The following is a 19,403-nucleotide window of genomic DNA, read 5'->3' on the forward strand; positions in this document are numbered from 1 at the left end:
TTGTTTTCTTGAGCGTTCTATGGAGTAATTTCCAAAGAAAATGAATTGGCATAGAGGCATCTGTTGGTGAAGTGCCTCCCAAATTTTTCACTCTGTCCCTCTACAGCCTCAATTACAGCACTCACAACTTCAGGGCCTTCTATTTTATTCAAGCATTTTCTATTCTGGCACGACCTCTGATTCAGTGGCATCTTCTGAATGCAAAATGGTAAATGCTTCCCATTTAGCCAGCCCTGCTGCCAAACTCAAGATAAAATCATCTAACTCATGTTCCAAAGGGCCTGTGTGTCGTAATAATTCACATGAGTTACTGACAGCTCCTGTTGTCAAAGGTCTTTTAGACAGCATGGAGAGGAAAATTACTTCTATGATTGATTCACAGTGTAGGACAGTTGAAGACACGCTGTTTCCTACTGAATGAGTCTTGGACACATTGGTTATCCATCTTACCCCTACCTTAGTTTCTCAACCAGAGTCTACTGATGTTGTCACACCAAATTCCTCTTACACCAATGGCGCTTCACTAGGCTCTCATCTACCTAACAATGGTGCTTCCTTGGCCTGTGCTTCTGCACCTGTTACTAGCAATTGTTCAACCTCCCTTGATACACAGTCAAATCTTCCATGCCTGGCAGCCAACGGACCACTTTCAACTTTATTACTTCCACTTGTGGCTTTGCAGGTCCAGTTAAAATATTTATTTCGCCACCTTCGAGTCTGCATCTCTCTCCTGATGCTAGCTGTTATGTTATCATTCTGACAAGCATTCCTGTTTCGCCTCTAATACTATTTAGACAACTCTTCAATTTACATATAACATGATGCATTGATGGTCCACTAAAATCAATTAAAACGTTGTTGTCTGTCTATAATACAACTTTGCTAGTGAGTGGTATTCCCTGAGTCAGCTCATGTTCTGAAAAGATATTGTGTGGGTGTTAAATTAAAGCATCTTACTGACACAAAAGATATTCTTCTAAAATTTCATTTTTGTGATACAACGACGACTCAGGTAAAGATTTTCTACCGGGTTTGTCTACAAACCCTCCTATGCATCTTCTGTTTCCAACTCTTGGACTATACGTAACAGTGTTTTTCAATCAATCACATTGTAATTATTTCCCACTTTGTCTACACACAGCCCCTTTCTGGTCCTTAATTGCCTAGGTTAGAATCATTGACTTTATAGTATATGTATGAACATCTGTTCATCTTCCAGTCAGAAATCCTATATGCCCTCCCACATGGTATCCTCCCTTGTCCTTGTTAGAATGGTACATCTTGCTAGTTAAAACATAGCCTTGATTAGTCTCTAAGCTGAGTTTGGACAGTTGTTTTTTTCTGTTAGACTTTGACATTGCAGGGTAAGGCCATTTCGGATGTTGCATTTCATCTTGCCTGCTTTTCCTACAGATTTTTGGTATGCTAAAGGTGGACCCTCAACATGGTTCAAGTATCACTTAGAAGTTCAGTCAGTGTTGTTAGCATCTGCCACTCAGCCATTCAGAAACTTCTTATTTCTTTGGAAGATTGTTTACAGTTGTTTTTGCTTAATGTTTATAATGATTGTTTTTCATCATGGGATTTTAATAAGTTTTACATGTTTTTAATATGGAGGACAGCTTGCTATGTCTTTTAATGTCTGCGCCGAACCAGCAACGTTTGTGATTTTGGGCGATGACTTAAATGCCAATAATGTCTTGAATTCAACTTTTCCTAATTCCTCTTCTCTGGTTAATATTAAGGATTCTTTTTCCTTACTTGATAATTCATGTGGGGAGTTATTGTATGGCCTTATAATTTAATGTGGTCTTGTTATTGTATAAGAATTGTTTAATTCTGATCATGTAAGTATTCAGACCTTAACAGGTTCCTCTTCTATAAACAACATTATTGTATCAAGAGGTTGACTAATTTTGTTGCTGATTATACTGTAGAATGAGCTGCGTGTGACTATATTCCCCTCATTATTTCTATTTGTTTGCCTGGTCACAAGGTTTGTTATCTATAACTTTCAGAGAGGTAGGAGAACATCCTTTGAGACCCCCACTCACTCCCAATCCATAACACAAACACACCAACTTGGGGTGGGATTCTATTACACTTCCAACAATTCTCAGTCTTTGCTATACACTGAGTACCTCCAGGAAGATATCTCCCTTTTATGGATGGAAAGGCCTTACACACTTGGTTTTGGCATACTTCATCATAGGCCAGGCGAGCACTCAGGGTTAAGATAGTACTAACCCAATATAAACACAATAAGGGAGACTCCCCCTCCTAGTGACTGATGAGGTTTTTCCCTGGTAGTTGCAGGGTGAGTGTATGATTTTAGATGAATGCAAAGAAAATCCTACACTTAGTACTAGGTCTTGAGGAACAAAGAGTTCACTGTTTTGTACACTGTGTGCAGTACTGAGTTGTTATACACTTGTGAGTGAATTACATTGGGTGACCATCCCACACACCACATAATGCTGTTTAGGTTCGAAATATACCGAACCAATATATTGATTATCTTGTGTGTTCCATGTTTAAGAGATGCATTGAGGACCAGATAAGAAATAGTCTTACCTTGTTGCATGTATTATATCTAGACTTGTGATTAACAGTAGGGACTTTGGACATCTTTTCTGCCCTGAAGACAGCCGGAGGAGGTAGGCCTGAGGATAAAACAATCTAGACAGGTGCCTCAGAATGCTGAAACATGTTGGCAGGCATCTGAGAAGGTGTGGTGATCCATCATAGATCCTGAGCACACCAGTTGTTAGTCCACCAGGATCACAGTAGGGACTAGCAGAAGAATTGTTTGAACGTAACCCCGCATCATCCTGAATAAAGCAGTGCCTGTGGATGGATGCGGAGGCAGTTTTAGCTATTTTTTTACACTGGTGCCCTACTGACCAGAAGATACTTTATTCTGATCTACCTGTCCCAAAAAGGAACTGTAGGAGGCTGGACTGGCTTGTAGTGAGTACCAAGGGGTACTTGCACCTTGCACCAGGCCCAGTTATCCCTTATTAGTGTATAGGGTGTCTAGCAGCTTAGGCTGATAGATAATGGTAGCTTAGCAGAGCAGCTTAGGCTGAACTAGGAGACGAGTGAAGCTCCTACAGAACCACTTGGGGGGTGATTCTGACCGCGGCGGACGGCGGTCCCCGCCCGCCACGCGGTTCCCGCCGAAAGACCGCTCCGCGGTCAAAAGACCGCGGCGGTCATTCTGGCTTTCCCACTGGGCTTGCGGGCGACCGCCGAAAGTCCGCCTGCCAGCCCAGCGGGAAACACCCTTCCCACGAGGACGCCGGCTCAGAATTGAGCCGGCGGTGTGGGAAGGTGCGACGGGTGCAGTTGCACCCGTCGCGAATTTCAGTGTCTGCTAGGCAGACACTGAAATTCTTTTTGGGGCCCTCTTACGGGGGCCCCTGCAGTGCCCATGCCATTGGCATGGGCACTGCAGGGGCCCCCAGGGGCCCCGGGGCACCCCCTACCGCCATCCTGTTCCCGGCGGGAGAACCGCCAGGAACTGGATGGCGGTAGGGGGTGTCAGAATCCCCATGGCGGCGGAGCGCGCTCCGCCGCCATGGAGGATTCTCAAGGGCAGCGGAAAGTCGGCGGGACACCGCCGACTTTCCGTTTCTGGCCGCGGCTGAACCGCCGCGGTCAGAATGCCCAGCGGTGCACCGCCAGCCTGTTGGCGGTGCTACCGCCGACCTCCGCCATGGCGGTAATTACCGCCAGGGTCAGAATGACCCCCTTAGTGTCATATGCACAATATCATAAGAAAACACAATACACAGTTATACTAAAAATAAAGGTACTTTATTTTTATGACAATATGCCAAAGTATCTCAGAGTGTACCCTCAGTGAGAGGATAGGAAATATACACAAGATATATATACACAATACCAGAAATATGCAGTATAGTCTTAGAAAACAGTGCAAACAATGTATAGTTACAATAGGATGCAATGGGGACACATAGGGATAGGGGCAACACAAACCATATACTCCAAAAGTGGAATGCGAACCACGAATGGACCCCAAACCTATGTGACCTTGTAGAGGGTCGCTGGGACTATTAGAAAATAGTGAGAGTTAGAAAAATAACCCTCCCCAAGACCCTGAAAAGTGAGTGCAAAGTGCACTAAAGTTCCCCTAAGGACAAAGAAGTCGTGTTAGAGGAATAATGCAGGAAAGACACAAACCAACAATGCAACAACGATGGATTTCCAATCTAGGGTACCTGTGGAACAAGGGGACCAAGTCCAAAAGTCACAGGCAAGTCGGAGATGGGAATATGCCCAGGAAATGCCAGCTGTGGGTGCAAAGAAGCTTCTACTGGACAGAAGAAGCTGAGGTTTCTGCAGGAACAAAAAGGGCTAGAGACTTCCCCTTTGGTGGACGGATCCCTCTCGCCGTGGAGAGTTGTGCAGAAGTGTTTTCCCGCCGAAAGAATGCCAACAAGCCTTGCTAGCTGCAAATCGTGCGGTTAGCGTTTTTGGACGCTGCTGTGGCCCAGGAAGGACCAGAATGTCGCAAATAGCGGCAGGAGGTAGAGGGGACGTCGAGCAAGACAAGGAGCCCTCTTAGCAGCAGGTAGCACCCGGAGAAGTGCCAGAAACAGGCACTACAAGGATGCGTGAAATGGTGCTCACCCGAAGTTACACAAAGGAGTCCCACGTCGCCGGAGACCAACTTAGAAAGTTGTGCAATGCAGGTTAGAGTGCCGTGGACCCAGGCTTGGCTGTGCACAAAGGATTTCCGCCGGAAGTGCACAGGAGCCGGAGTAGCTGCAAAAGTCGCGGTTCCCAGCAATGCAGTCTAGCGAGGTGAGGCAAGGACTTACCTCCACCAAACTTGGACTGAAGAGTCACTGGACTGTGGGAGTCACTTGGACAGAGTTGCTGGATTCGAGGGACCTCGCTCGTCGTGCTGAGAGGAGACCCAAGGGACCGGTAATGCAGCTTTTTGGTGCCTGCGGTTGCAGGGGGAAGATTCCGTCGACCCACGGGAGATTTCTTCGGAGCTTCTAGTGCAGAGAGGAGGCAGACTACCCCCACAGCATGCACCACCAGGAAAACAGTCGAGAAGGCGGCAGGATCAGCGTTACAGAGTTGCGGTAGTCGTCTTTGCTACTATGTTGCAGGTTTGCAGGCTTCCAGCGCGGTCAGCAGTCGATTCCTTGGCAGAAGGTGAAGAGAGAGATGCAGAGGAACTCGGATGAGCTCTTGCATTCGTTATCTAAAGTTTCCCCAGAGACAGAGACCCTAAATAGCCAGAAAAGAGGGTTTGGCTACCTAGGAGAGAGGATAGGCTAGCAACACCTGTAGGAGCCTATCAGAAGGAGTCTCTGACGTCACCTGGTGGCACTGGCCACTCAGAGCAGTCCAGTGTGCCAGCAGCACCTCTGTTTCCAAGATGGCAGAGGTCTGGAGCACACTGGAGGAGCTCTGGACACCTCCCAGGGGAGGTGCAGGTCAGGGGAGTGGTCACTCCCCTTTCCTTTGTCCAGTTTCGCGCCAGAGCAGGGCTAAGGGGTCCCCTGAACCGGTGTAGACTGGCTTATGCAGAATTGGGCACATCTGTGCCCAAGAAAGCATTTCCAGAGGCTGGGGGAGGCTACTCCTCCCCTGCCTTCACACCATTTTCCAAAGGGAGAGGGTGTAACACCCTCTCTCAGAGGAAGTTCTTTGTTCTGCCATCCTGGGCCAGGCCTGGCTGGACCCCAGGAGGGCAGATGCCTGTCTCAGGGGTTGGCAGCAGCAGCAGCTGCAGTGAAACCCCAGGAAAGGCAGTTTGGCAGTACCAGGGTCTGTGCTACAGACCACTGGGATCATGGGATTGTGCCAACTATGCCAGGATGGTATAGAGGGGGCAATTCCATGATCATAGACATGTTACATGGCCATATTCGGAGTTACCATTGTGAAGCTACATATAGGTAGTGACCTATATGTAGTGCACGCGTGTAATGGTGTCCCCGCACTCACAAAGTCCGGGGAATTGGCCCTGAACAATGTGGGGGCACCTTGGCTAGTGCCAGGGTGCCCTCACACTAAGTAACTTTGCACCTAACCTTTACCAGGTAAAGGTTAGACATATAGGTGACTTATAAGTTACTTAAGTGCAGTGTAAAATGGCTATGAAATAACGTGGACGTTATTTCACTCAGGCTGCAGTGGCAGGCCTGTGTAAGAATTGTCAGAGCTCCTTATGGGTGGCAAAAGAAATGCTGCAGCCCATAGGGATCTCCTGGAACCCCAATACCCTGGGTACCTCAGTACCATATACTAGGGAATTATAAGGGTGTTCCAGTAAGCCAATGTAAATTGGTAAAATTGGTCACTAGCCTGTTAGTGACAATTTGGAAAGAAATGAGAGAGCATAACCACTGAGGTTCTGATTAGCAGAGCCTCAGTGAGACAGTTAGTCACTACACAGGTAACACGTTCAGGCACACTTATGAGCACTGGGGCCCTGGATGACAGGGTCCCAGTGACACATACAACTAAAACAACATATATACAGTGAAAAATGGGGGTAACATGCCAGGCAAGATGGTACTTTCCTACAGGAACTAGTTCTCCTTTGGGACTACAGTTGAGACCACAGGGGTTAGTACTATCTTAACCCTGTGGGCTGGACTGGCCTATGATGAAGCATACCATGACCAAGTGGGATGGACTGGCCTATCATGAAATATGCCACGACCAAATGGATGAAGACTTTCCAACCATAAAAGGGAGATATCTTCTTGGAGGTACTCAGTATATAGCAAAGACTAGGAAGTGTCAGAAGTGCAATAGAAGCCAGCCCCATGTTAGTGTGTTTCCACCACGTTTGTTATCCCACCGCTGAGATTTTTAGTGAATCTGTTAAGGATGGGGGCTGTCAATTAACTGGCATCTTGTCAGTCCAATTAGATTTTTAATAATTTTTTGGGGTTCTACTTTTGATCATTTTGATGTTTGTCTTTCATCTCATCATGATTCTATTTTAAGTTATTTTACGTCCCCATGTGCTGTTATTTCAAAGTTGCTAACGATCTGTTAGGTTTACTCAGTAGCCCACCTGAAAACGGTTTGATTCTGATTGATCTTTGGCAAATCAGTGTCTTCAGGCTGCTCTATCTAGATGTAGAATTTAGATTTTTAGTTTTTTTTTCTCCACAAAACAGCTTATAAATTGGCCCTAATAGGGAAAGTGTATTATCGGGTCAGATGATTGGATGCAGCTGGAACAAGCTAGCAGATTCAAAGACATTTAATTTTTTGGAAATTGGTTAATTCTTCCTTTTTTTGGCAAGAGCTATGGAATATTCCTAGCTTTCCACATCCTAGCTGAACAGTTGGTTTCTCACTTAATGCATATTTATGGTAAGATGGCTGCTCCAGTTCCCCATTTTCTTGTTTGACCTTAAACAATGGCTCTTGTTTTAGCTTTTATTATGAAGGTGAAGATGTGATAGTTATCATTTCAGAAAGCCCATCTGGTAATGCTCCTGGGACTTCTCATTAATTGATTCTGTTGTTAAAGTAGCTAAAAGGGTAATCTTGAAAACAAATTTAGCTTGTTGCTCTGCTAAAAATATTCTGATGTCCAGTATGACTTTCTTGAGCACCTGGGATCCACGGAGAAGAGCCTCAAACTGAATTTAATTGTCAGTAAGGATACCCTGTTTAAACTGGCTTCCATTCATTTAGCCTTACGGATTTGATCAGTACATTCATCATGTTAATAAAACAAGCTTGTGGAGATCTTATTCTCTATGGGTCTTGATGTATCTCTTATTAACTTTCTCCCCACGCACACACTAAGGTAAATGCTACTGGTAGACTTGGAGATCATGCCGACTGCTCTGAGTCTCTTAGATTAAATAGGATGATCAGCAGGGTTGTGTTTAAACCACAATAATATTATTTTTGTACATCAATAATCTTAATCCTTATCTAATCTTTAACGATTAAAAGGCTATCCTGTTGTTTATTTATGCAGATGAGGCTGTTTTACTTTTTCACCCTTCTAGTGGCTTGAAAAAATCTGTAGGCTTCTTTGCCAAGCATTATGATAACCTACATTTGGATACTAATCTTTCTAAACCCATGTGATTATGGGACAAAAGCAACTAAGACAAGGACAATGTGTGTTCAAAACAAAATAATTGAGAGAGTTTAGCACTTTGCTTATTTGAGAGTTAAGTTTAATTGCAACAGTATCTGGTCGCCTTTCGTTAACCTTTGATGTATGAAATGTGTTCAGTCATCAGGGGATGTTTTTATTTCTGCCTTTAAACTGGGATGGAAACTTCTTGATCAGATATTAATGATTAACTAAATGAAATGTTTACCTATTTTGTGATGTGGTGCCTCTATATGGGGTTACTTCTGCAGTGTCAAATTACAAGACGAGAATTGTTTCTGCCACATGTTTTTGAGTTTGCCTCCTAATACTTCCAATTTTTTGTCATGAGGAGCTTGGTCTGCCATACATCGAGGATCTTATTCTGTATATATTACGGGGGATTCTAATTTCCCTGTGTAAGAATGTGTCTCTAATTTATCTATAATTTGTGGCTTTTGATGCACACAGTCACTGATTATAAAGAAATTACATCGTAACTCAGCTGTGATAGCTTATTACATTTAAGTTCTGATGTTATAATACCTGCTGCTAGAGGCAGCAGCTAAGGGGAAAGGCAGGTTTGGTCATGGAGTACAATTAAGGCAGCTGTTTTAAGCACAGAAGAAAATGTTGCTTTTCTTTCTTCTGCTTGTTTATTTTTAACTCTATAGTGCAAAGCAGAAAGTAATTAATATTTATTGCAGCATATTATTTTTGTACTCCTTTGGAAATTACAAGAAAGTAAATTTTCCACATGTTTCTACTGCACCTGCAAAAAAGCTGACTTCTATTCATTTGCTTTTAAAAACTGTTTCAACAACTTTTTTTAATTTTGCACTAGTGTTTCTATTTTTATTCCTCATGTTTGCAAGCATGGTCTCTGTTCATATGAAAGAGCTAGCCACCAAGGATTTAAGTGGTTTGTGGGAAAGATGATGGTGTCACCATGTATTATCAGGAATAAAGGGCCAGATGTATCAAAGGGTTTTGCCCATTCTGTGTCTATGGGAAAATGTGTTCGTACATATGGCCCAAAGTGCCCATTGCCGTACATGATAAGGATATTGCATGTCACCTAAGAGTTCTATAATCTTTTAAAGGAACTTGGCATTTGGCCTTGTTCCTCTATATGGCCATGGAACTCTTCGGTGTCTTGCAATATTTGTATAAAGTGAGGTAGGGGCTGCTTTGTCCCATATCTAGTGCATTCACTGAGTGGTCTCACTAGAAGCATCAGATGCACAAACCCAAAGCTTCCGCATGCTGGTCCTGATAGATTCCTCATCCTCAACCCAAAAATGTAAATGTCAGAAATGCAAAAAAGAGAATAAAATATGCCATTACATGTGCAGAAAGTCTGTTTTTGGATGTTTACACTAGCCCAAACACTAGAATAGAACTCTGCCTTTTCTCACAAAACTGTTCAGCATGGCCATTAATTACTCCTGATAAGTTTACCAGTGCGAGAGACCTTACTCATTCAAATAGGAAGCAGCTTAAATGCTACCATCTTTTAAACATTGCCAGAAAACTCTCTATAACTAGAATCAACATATACAAAAAAGGTCTAGCAAATGAGTGGAAACCCTTAGCCTTCAAGGACTTTTTCTACCATCTCAAGTAGACTAAATCTACGCAAATAAAATCCCAATGCCTGCTGAACTATGCACAGCTCCGTACAGTGGTCTGACACCCATTTAATATTGACCCAAAAAGGTCACTTTCGTTAAGCTCCTTCCCAATCCATAACTAACTCCGATACTTCTCACCATGCGAACAATACTGAATCACCCTAAATTCACTGCAGCTGAGTCTGGTGTGATCAATATCTCCCAGCCTGTTTATAAACCCCAATCTTATAATACCTTCTCAGCCTTGAAACACATTTTAGACACTAACACTATTTTACCCGTCTCCAAATACAACATATTTACTGTAAGAATCTGCTATTTTATTTCACAAGTCCCTATTTTTTTTACTGCATTTGCTGATGCTTTTTGAGCCGGAACAAAGGGAGACTGCTAAGCAGCCTTTGTGCATAGTCTCTCATTCCTTAAATATGGTAACAATGGTTAATTTTAACAACGAACATAACTGAGGTTTTAATGAATGTACCTCAACATTGTGCAGAAAATAGAGCCGTGGCATAGATGTCATATGTCACATGTTTGCAGGATATATTTACATGATCCCACGAGTCACTTAAATAGCCTGACTTCAGGTCCGCCATTGCATCTCTAAAGGGCTGGAGCCAGAAACAGCATATGTCAAAGGTAAATCTTTTTGACGATTGGAAAGGATTACTTCAACTCTAGTGAGGACACCCTTAAATAAACAACACCGGGCGCACACAAGGTTGGGGTGCATAATGGTTGAAAGCGGGACAGGCTCAGTGATATGATCGGCCTGTTCCTGCAGTGAAATAGTTTAAAATTATTTTTCACCATACTTGCTGTGGTAGTTTCCCTAATGTAAAAAGTTACCCCGAATTAAAGCTGCCTCTTCCCTAGATTAGCTTATGGTGAAGCTACCATCCATGCACTGCTGGTTTATTTATTAAAATTTTAATTCTGTGGTGAATATGGATTTTGGTTTATATATTAAGAGTATGAAGCCATAAAAGGATGTCCATTCCTGCCCTGAACCCTGGAGAATGATTAAACCAGTTCTATCAAGCTCTCCCTTTTTTAGAGACAGTACCTAACTTAGAAGATGTTTTGAGTAGGTGTGAAATTGCTTTTCTAGAAGAACAACTATTCTAGAAGAACAAATGCTCTTAACTGGCCAGCTGATCTGAGGCAAGAAGGCTAGAAGGCAGGTGGGGTTAAGTATTCGAGCGTTCTCTTGGTTTGCAAGATAAGGGGAGTGACTAGGGAAAGCAGATGGACACTACAAGGTAGTGGCAAGATCCCTCCAGAGTAATCTGGTTTCAAGTTTGCCTCTGGATCTACCCTTTACATAGCAAAGTTCTCTCCAATCACCCTAGGAGGAGGCCTGGGTCCAAACCAGCAGGATTGTTTTTTCACCAAAAGAGTGGGAGTGCTCACCTTTTCTCACAATGACAGATATTACAAGAGAGGCATACACATTATCTCAATTTGGAGAGATATCTGGTACAGATTTGCCATAAACTGGTAGAAGTGGTGCAAAAGGGGCAGTGTGTAGAAACCTTTAGAAATCGAATGACAACCTCTCACTAATCACTAGCTTGGAACCACAAAATTAAAGGATTACCAACAGCACCTCAGAACTTAAGTGGATTTGGAGAAAATCAGACGATGGTGAACCTACTGTCTGCATTTGCCTGAGGGAAAGAAATGAGGCCTGGGCTGCTTACTTCTTGCAACTAAGAACTAGGCGATTCTCTCAAGGGTCAGAACAAATGGCCTCCTCTGATTCATGGAACACAAAGGGCAAGAAAAATAAAGTTCTCACATACTGTGAGAACTGGGACCTGTGCTTAAGAGACTAGTGAGCTTCCATTCCACTGCTATTTATGACCTCGTATTTGGGAAACTATCTCTTGTAGTTTGAAAACTTCAGTAATGACCAGGACATTAATAAGAAGCAAACCGAGATGGGTGGGAGCCACTAAGCACACCAGTTAGGAAGGTAACTGATCTAGCGCTTTGTGAAGCAGAGCCGCTGTTTTTGTGCAAAAGTAGCTTTTGGTGACTGTTTTTCAAAGCAAATGTCATTAAAGTGGCATTACTTTTAATATTTCTTTTGAGATCATTACACTGTTCTTATGTTTATGTATTTAATTTGAGAATTTTATTGACCGGTTTCTTCAATTTTCATGTTTGTTTGCCTCTGCTCATTTACTAAAAGCACATGTCTCAGAGGAAAAGCTGACTGCTTTGTGCCATTGCTATGCAGGATTAGCTCAGGTTTTCCCCATGAAATTGTATTTTACCTAATAAGGAACCAGGGCCCATATTTATACTTTTTTTGCGCCGCATTTGCGTAATTTGTTTGACGCAAAAGTGGCGCAAGCTTACAAAATACAAATGTATTTTTGCAAGTTTGAGCCGCTTTTGCGTCAAATAATGACGCAAATGCGGCGCAAAAAAAATATAAATATGGCCCGGTTATATGTTTGCAAGCATTTTGCTGTAGTAAACTCTGTGGGTCACAAAATCACGGTGTTTGAGACCACAAAATCCATATTTCGTATGTATCAACCCCATTTTGTGATTCGATAATGCCTTTTCGAACTGCAAAATGGAATAAGTGACCCATAACATTGACACTTTAAAATGAGTGTGAAAGGGGAATTCTTTTCAATTGTCAATCAGTATGGAATGTATCCATGGAATGAGCCTGCATTTCTGGTAACAAACCATGAATCAATTACCACCCCAAAGTTAGAACAGTAACAGATTTAAAAAGGGGAATAGGTGCCCTTCGGAACCCTTTACCCTTCGGAATCAGGGAGACAGCCTAGGAGGCTGCAGGCAGCCGTCTGATGGGACCACGGCCTGCTCCCCCTAAAGGTTCCAAAACTGAAAACTTTTCTTTAAAGCAGCACCAGTTCATTTAGGGAACACGGGCTGCAAAGACAGGTATGATGGTTTGCTTCTCTTTGCATGCCAACAATCCCTGTCTATGAAGTCAATGACATTTCTTGGAATTTGCAACCTCCCTAGTGAATATTAATAAAGCAGGTCATACTGTGATCCTCTGCACTTCCACATTTTGAGAACCAGTGTATTACCAAACAGGTCAGTTCACAAAATAGATTCATTTTGCTATAATTAGGTGTGAAATTTGCAAACACTTTTTACAAATAAAAATCTTTGGCCCATATTTATACTTTTTTAGAGCCGCATTTGCACAACAGCGGCACAAACTTACAAAATACAATTCTGTTTTGTAAGCTACTCTCCATGGAGCCTATACTCAAATTTATACTCCCTTTTTAGAGTTGATGCCATAGAGACTTGGTCAGATGACACTTGTGAGACCATCCTGGACAAACTCCTCCCCCCACTCCTGGGGCACAAAATCCTCCTATAGCAAGGGGATAAAGGAAAATCCTTAGCCTATGCCTCTTACAGTTACTCAAATACACAGCACCTCACCTTTCATTAATACCACCTGCTCCAGCAATACAATAGTACTTCACTGCTCCACTCTTCCTACCCTTGCAAAATGGGAGTTTTCACCTTGACTTGATTCAAACCAAGGACAGTAAAATTGTGTTCATGAGTGTCATTATGTATGAGTAAATATGCTTGATATCAAAACTGCTACAGAAATCAATGGCAAACTATAAGCTCTTAAAGAACCAACAGATTGCTAGAGACCCAATGTACATAGCTTGGCATTTGCACTCATTGCAGCCAATTTAAAAAAATCCATACCAAAGCCTTTCAGTCAATGTACAGCAAAGATAAAACTCTGTAAATTGGCTCAACTAACCGTATATTCTTTCTAAACAACCTCTACTGTAACATATCTAATCACCTATCCTTGATCCTGTTAAAATAAAACCTAAACAAAGTGGTTTAATAACAATTTGGTTGAAACTATACTTGTCAACTACAATCTAGAATGCAATGGTGCAAGTCAAACACTAAAGAAGCCAAAATATGCTACAAAATAGAGTCTTAACAAGGCACCCTACAAATCTAAGGTGATCATCTTCCATGGGTTGGCTAACCAAATACTCTTAAATTGAACCCATGTGAATCTCAATAATACTGTGAACAAATTTTTGAGTTCTTCAAATCACAAATCCCCAACATCCAGTTCTCTATCTCCCAAATACCAGTGCCATCTTCCTACCACGCTATCTCACTGCTTTGACTTAAACACACTTTACCTCCTTCAAACCTTTATTGACCAATGTGATACCAACTGTGGCTGGCAAAATAAAAGTGTCCAGTTCACCAATGAACCAATGCTCATCCACATGCATTAAATAACTTCCTTCTCCTCTTTCACTTGACAATACACCCCTGATAAACATCTCCCTGCAATTCGAAATCATGCCTGAACAACTAAACCATGTTATCATCACTTCACTCCAGAAACAAAAAATGCAGATCTTAAAATCCTGCCTAACCATAGACTCATTTTCATCCTTTCATTCTTTAATGGGATCCTGGATCCTGATGACACAGCTCCGCAGTACATTAGGATAAACCACCTCCTTAATAAACATCAGTCTGGAATTAGGCTTCCAAGAAGCACCAAAACCACCTTAGCCAATGTTAGGCAGGCTCTCCTCCTCTCAGCGAACGAAAACAAGAAAACTGCAGTTGTGCTTCTTGATCTAACAGCCTCCGACCACACTCAATTTCCAGACAATCTATTAACTAACATTGAGTTGAGCATATATGGAATGTGATAAAAGTATTGAGACATTTTACACATGCACCCATGAGTCAGATTATTGGAAGTCGAACTCCATCAAGAGTCATGTCTCTGAAAGTCAACCTGCCATGGACCCCAGCTTTCTGTATGATTCCCAGAACAACACCTGGCTCTGCACATCCCCTTTTCAATGTTTGAGTAGTAATCTATATGACTAATCCATTCATTTACGGGTGTGGGGTACCTGCAGTCCTCCAATGATGTGTGATAGCCCTTCTAGACTAAAGTAAGCTGGTCCTAACCAGAAAATGAGCACCCTCTGTCCACCTTATTTTCTCCAACAGTCTCAAAATGCCTGTTTCACCTTAAGATATAAGGGCCACCCCAGGACAGCTGTGTGGGTGCAGTGCATGTGTTACCAATATACCTTTGTCAAAGGGCAGGCCCATATTACATGTAGGAAAGATCAGGTTGAAGGATCCAGTTGCCTCATGTCATGACATCTCAGACAGTGCAATGGCAGTCTCCTCCCCATTGGCAACTTTTTAAAAGGGAAGTAAATTCTATTTAGGTATTTAAACGTAATAAATTGTGAGTATGTGGAGGTCACTAATTACCTTCTCCCTCCAGTTTACCTCTTTCTGGGGACACAGATGTTGATCCTTGCTATCTCTGACTACTCCAAGGTGATCTGGGCTTTTCAATATCACTGTGCAATATGCACTTAAGAGCCTTTTCTATCCAAGTGTTCTATGTCAGTTTGGCCTTTAAAGCTTTAAAGGACTGAAGTACTTTTGACCACAGAGTATTGCTGGGCAGGCTTGGAGAATGGCATTATCCTGAGGGTACAATTTACAAAGACAGACTTAAACCTAAAGTCTAACTTCAGACCTGAAATCTAAGTTATACCTGAAGTCTAACTTTAGACTAGAAGTCTAATTTTAGACCTGAAGTCTAAGTTAGACCTGAAGTTTAACTTTAGACTTGAACTCGAAGTTCAAATTTCATGTGTAAACTTAGACTTCAGGTCTAAATGACGCTTCAGGACTAAAGTTAAACTTCAGGTCTAAGTTAGACTTCAGATCCAAAGTTAGACTTCAGGTCTAAGTTAGAGTTCAGATCTAAATTTGGACTTCAGGCCTAGCTTAGACTTCAGGTCTAAAGTTAGACTCTCAGGTCTAAACTTAAACTTCAGGTCTAAGTTTACATTTGCGAATCAGGCTCTGAGAGTAAAAGGCCCAAGACTATGTAATGTCCTCAGACAATCCGTAAACACAGAGCCCAATCATATGCCTTTCAGGAAACTCCTGAAACCTGAACTATTTGGATTCACTTTCTAAAAGACCCTGAGTGTTCATAATGATGTGGTTTCTTATCATCAACTAGGGACAAAAAACTGTACCTAACAAAACACATTCAGCTTATTGCCAGTGCCATGACGTTATTAACAACTATCTACACTGGTTCTCATGTTTTTCTGAGATAGGGCTATATAGCCAATATATAGAGAGTTAGAATTGTATAGAGAAGTTGTATAGATTAAACCGATTGTACTGGGCTGAACTATGATGCTTTGCTGAATGCTGAAGCTATCTATGTATTTTGTTTCTTCCATTGGAATAGTCTGCAAAGTCACTGACTTGCCCTTGTTTACTGTGTCTTGGGACTTATTATCAATTCGGTTAAGTGCATCAATATTCATTTCTTGGCTGTCTCACTGATTACTCTCATGTGATATGCTGTCTTATCTTATCTCGTTCATAGGGAGTTCTTTGTATGGTTATGATCTGTTCTCCTTTATTAGCAACCTTTGTAAAGCCCTGGCTGCTCCTGTTGCTCTGTGTGAATCCAGTGATCTCTGAAAAGCCCTCTGATGCTCTTTTCCACTGCATGCTCTATGTCAGTGATACTCAAAGTACGGCCCGGAGGCCGCATGCGGCCCTCTGGACCTTCACATGTGGCCCCCAGCTGAACGACTGCTGTGTACTTGAGACAGCATTAACATTCAGAAAACAATAAAAGGGGCAAGGGTGTATTTACATGTTAAACAAAGTAAAAGAGAAGAAGCAAATAAAGTGCCCTTCACCATTTAACTTTATGACCATATTCATTCTTTGAGAAATCTTAAAACAAAAGTGTAAGAATATGATTCAGTTTCTTCTGAATTCAAAAAAATTATTCATGAACATGCAGATTTGGTTTCACATTAGTACATCAGATGATATCAGTGCATTCTGAAGTATTTTTTAAAACTGATAGTTTACAAAAATGAATGCAGAAACATTCTGCAACATTGTGAGTGGTGAACTAGGAGGCAGGTCATTTGCCACATGGAACCCTCTGGGTAGCCAGGGTTGTTATTACACATGGATAACATTATAGTTTATTAAATCAATCAGAAGTGAAGATTTTGTACAGTGTATATCCTGAACTCATATATTTCATGGATCACATAGTTTATTCATGTGGGGAAGCTGGGATTGATACTAGTTTTTCTGGTTTCACATTGTGCAATTCTATTTAGTTTCTATACCATAACACTTGGCTCTCTCAAGGTAATGATAGCAAGCACAGAAGGCTTACCCCAAAGTGTGGTAGAGGCACAGCGCTTCAAAGACAGTATAACACAGTATTGACAAATCTATGGCCTATTAGGGGCTTCATTTAGAGGACCGTATGGAATGCAACAGTCAAAATAACACCATGACTCCCTGACCATACAAAGGTTCACTTCCGCTATGACCACGTAAACCCCTTTCCCCTACAACGCCCCACTCCCACCGTCTTGGCATTCATGTGGCCCCTTTCACACCACAGACCATACTTTGTGGCCTTGTGGCCCTTGGGAAAATGTTTGCGAGTACCCATGCTCTGTATAAAAAGCTCTCAATAAATAAAGAAACAAACATCACCTCCAGTGGTCATAGTGCAGAAAAAAAAAATATGGAAACTGTGATCCTGAGTACAATGAGGGCGTGGCCAGTAAGTGCAGGGGCGAGATCAGAGACCTGGTGAAAAGAACTAAATATCCTGTAAATACTTGTTAGACTTTTACTACCGTAAGACCATATATAATGTGCACACCTCAAATGAAAAATAAATGCAACTTAAATTCATACGTGGGAAATGCATTTTTTTGGTAGGACAGATCGGTTGATTTATGAGATCACTTCAGCTATCTGTGGGTGTACCTGGATGGTCACTGATTTGAATCTAGTTTGGTGCACTGGGAAAATGTGCTGATTGCAGCTGGTGCAAACTTTTTTGGCTAATTAACCAATTGCACACATTTATAGTTTTTCACATAGCAGCCCCCCTAGAGAGAATGCTTGTACATTCTTTAGCTGCCTCTGCTTTCTACCACTTCACAATACAGGAGACCTCTCTTCTTCCCTTTCAACCCGTAGTAACTCAAACATTCAGGAATGATTCAGCTATTTAAATAAAAAGTATGGGAACTGTTTCGATCAAGCTTGGGCGAGTGGCTCCTCTGCCCACTTTGGCCTCTGCACCTGACCGAATGGCCTTGGATTTATCACGGTGTGCTAGCTCGAGAAGGGCACTTCTTTCGTAAATTGGTTGCCAGCCACTTCCCTTCCACTCATTAATCTGTACTGTTGCTCCTCCCCAGCCTCCCGTCGACAGTCCTGCGTTAAGGTGGACGTACAATTCCGTTCACCATCTCCTGCTTCGTGGTCTTCTTCGGCACGTTTCCCCTCTTCAGGTAAACAGACGATATGCAAGAGGAATGTAGTTCACTTCAGGGCACCTAGGTGCCAGCATTAAAACGAATTCCCATGAATGAGCAACTCTTAATTGTCCTTGGTACCATCCCAAATAGGCTTGCCACCAGCATGCACGGCGTCTGGAGACAACAGTTTCAAGGCGTGTCCCGAAGCTCTAGCTCGGAGCAGTGATGATGGTGCCAGGCGTTTCGTGTGAGACCAGCCCAAGAGGCCTGGGTGGGGTCGCTGAGTCCTCCGTGCAGCATCTTCACTGATGCATCACTCTAGGCTTCGGGCAACGCCTGTGAAACCCAGGTGTCAGAGCGCCCACTGCGCCTCGCGTTTTTCACCTCAGACGCAAAGCTGAGGGCCAAGGGAACAAGAGGTGCCGCCAAACACCACAGACAAGCAACTGCGCCTACAGACGGCAGAGACCATGGACTTGGTGCCTTTCAGGATAGCTGCAGCTTGGTTAATCGTGTCGGTAAGTAAAATTGATGCATCTTTCTGTTTGTAGTGCTTAGCTAATGCGTCCATCTCGTGTTCTTCTTCGCACTGAAACGTTTGTAGTTTGAAGTTTATTTAACAGAGCAGACTTCTTAAGAGAAATGCTTCGCTTAGTATCACAGGGAACATAGCAATAACGAAGATATTTACGAGGTTACGGGCAGATAGGCGAGTGACATGATGTGTGTAGTGCGTGAGAGGATAAGTTGCACAAATAAATGGCCCAAAACGGTTGTCTCAAGGGAACAGAGGGTAGCGGGGAAGAAGGGGCCAGGGTGCAAGGGAGGGAGCGGATGGTGGAACATGGAAGTTCATGAGGGCGTTTACTTACAATCAGGTGTGACTTGAGAGCGTATTGAACGATGCCACAAGGGCTGTAGCCCTCACGCTGGTCGATCATTGACTGATTGCAAAGTTATATTTGTGTGTTTAAATTCAAAGTCTTTGCCTTAACTAACGCACTTGTTAATAGAAAATTAGTGTTCCTGCCCTCCCAGGAGACAGGCCAGAATATTGATATGATATCGTTTTTGGACAGCCAGCACTATTACAAAATTTACTCTCAGGTGTTACAAATCATATTTTGAAAGTTTGACTCCAAGAAGTGCTTGGAAGAGTTATTAATGTTCAACCAGTAGGACTAGAAAGTTGTGGCTAGAGGTCACTAAAGGCCAGATTGGATTTTGGTGCCCTTTGGTCGGGAACAGGGAAGAGCATAACTGCGACAC

At 42.6% G+C, this 19,403-nt stretch overlaps 1 protein-coding gene across 1 annotated transcript in view; it reads left to right on the plus strand.

The window, feature by feature from the left end:
- Positions 1-18,135: 18,135 nt before the first annotated feature.
- Positions 18,136-19,403, plus strand: part of DSG4 (desmoglein 4) — an 89,176-nt gene continuing 87,908 nt past the window's right edge. The window contains exon 1 of the mRNA XM_069220069.1: positions 18,136-18,652. Coding sequence (XP_069076170.1) covers positions 18,605-18,652 — 48 coding nt within the window. The 5' untranslated portion in view covers positions 18,136-18,604. The remainder of the gene's footprint in view (positions 18,653-19,403) is intronic.

The sequence above is a fragment of the Pleurodeles waltl genome, chromosome 2_2, assembly GCF_031143425.1.
Source record: "Pleurodeles waltl isolate 20211129_DDA chromosome 2_2, aPleWal1.hap1.20221129, whole genome shotgun sequence".
Taxonomy (NCBI): domain Eukaryota; kingdom Metazoa; phylum Chordata; class Amphibia; order Caudata; family Salamandridae; genus Pleurodeles; species Pleurodeles waltl.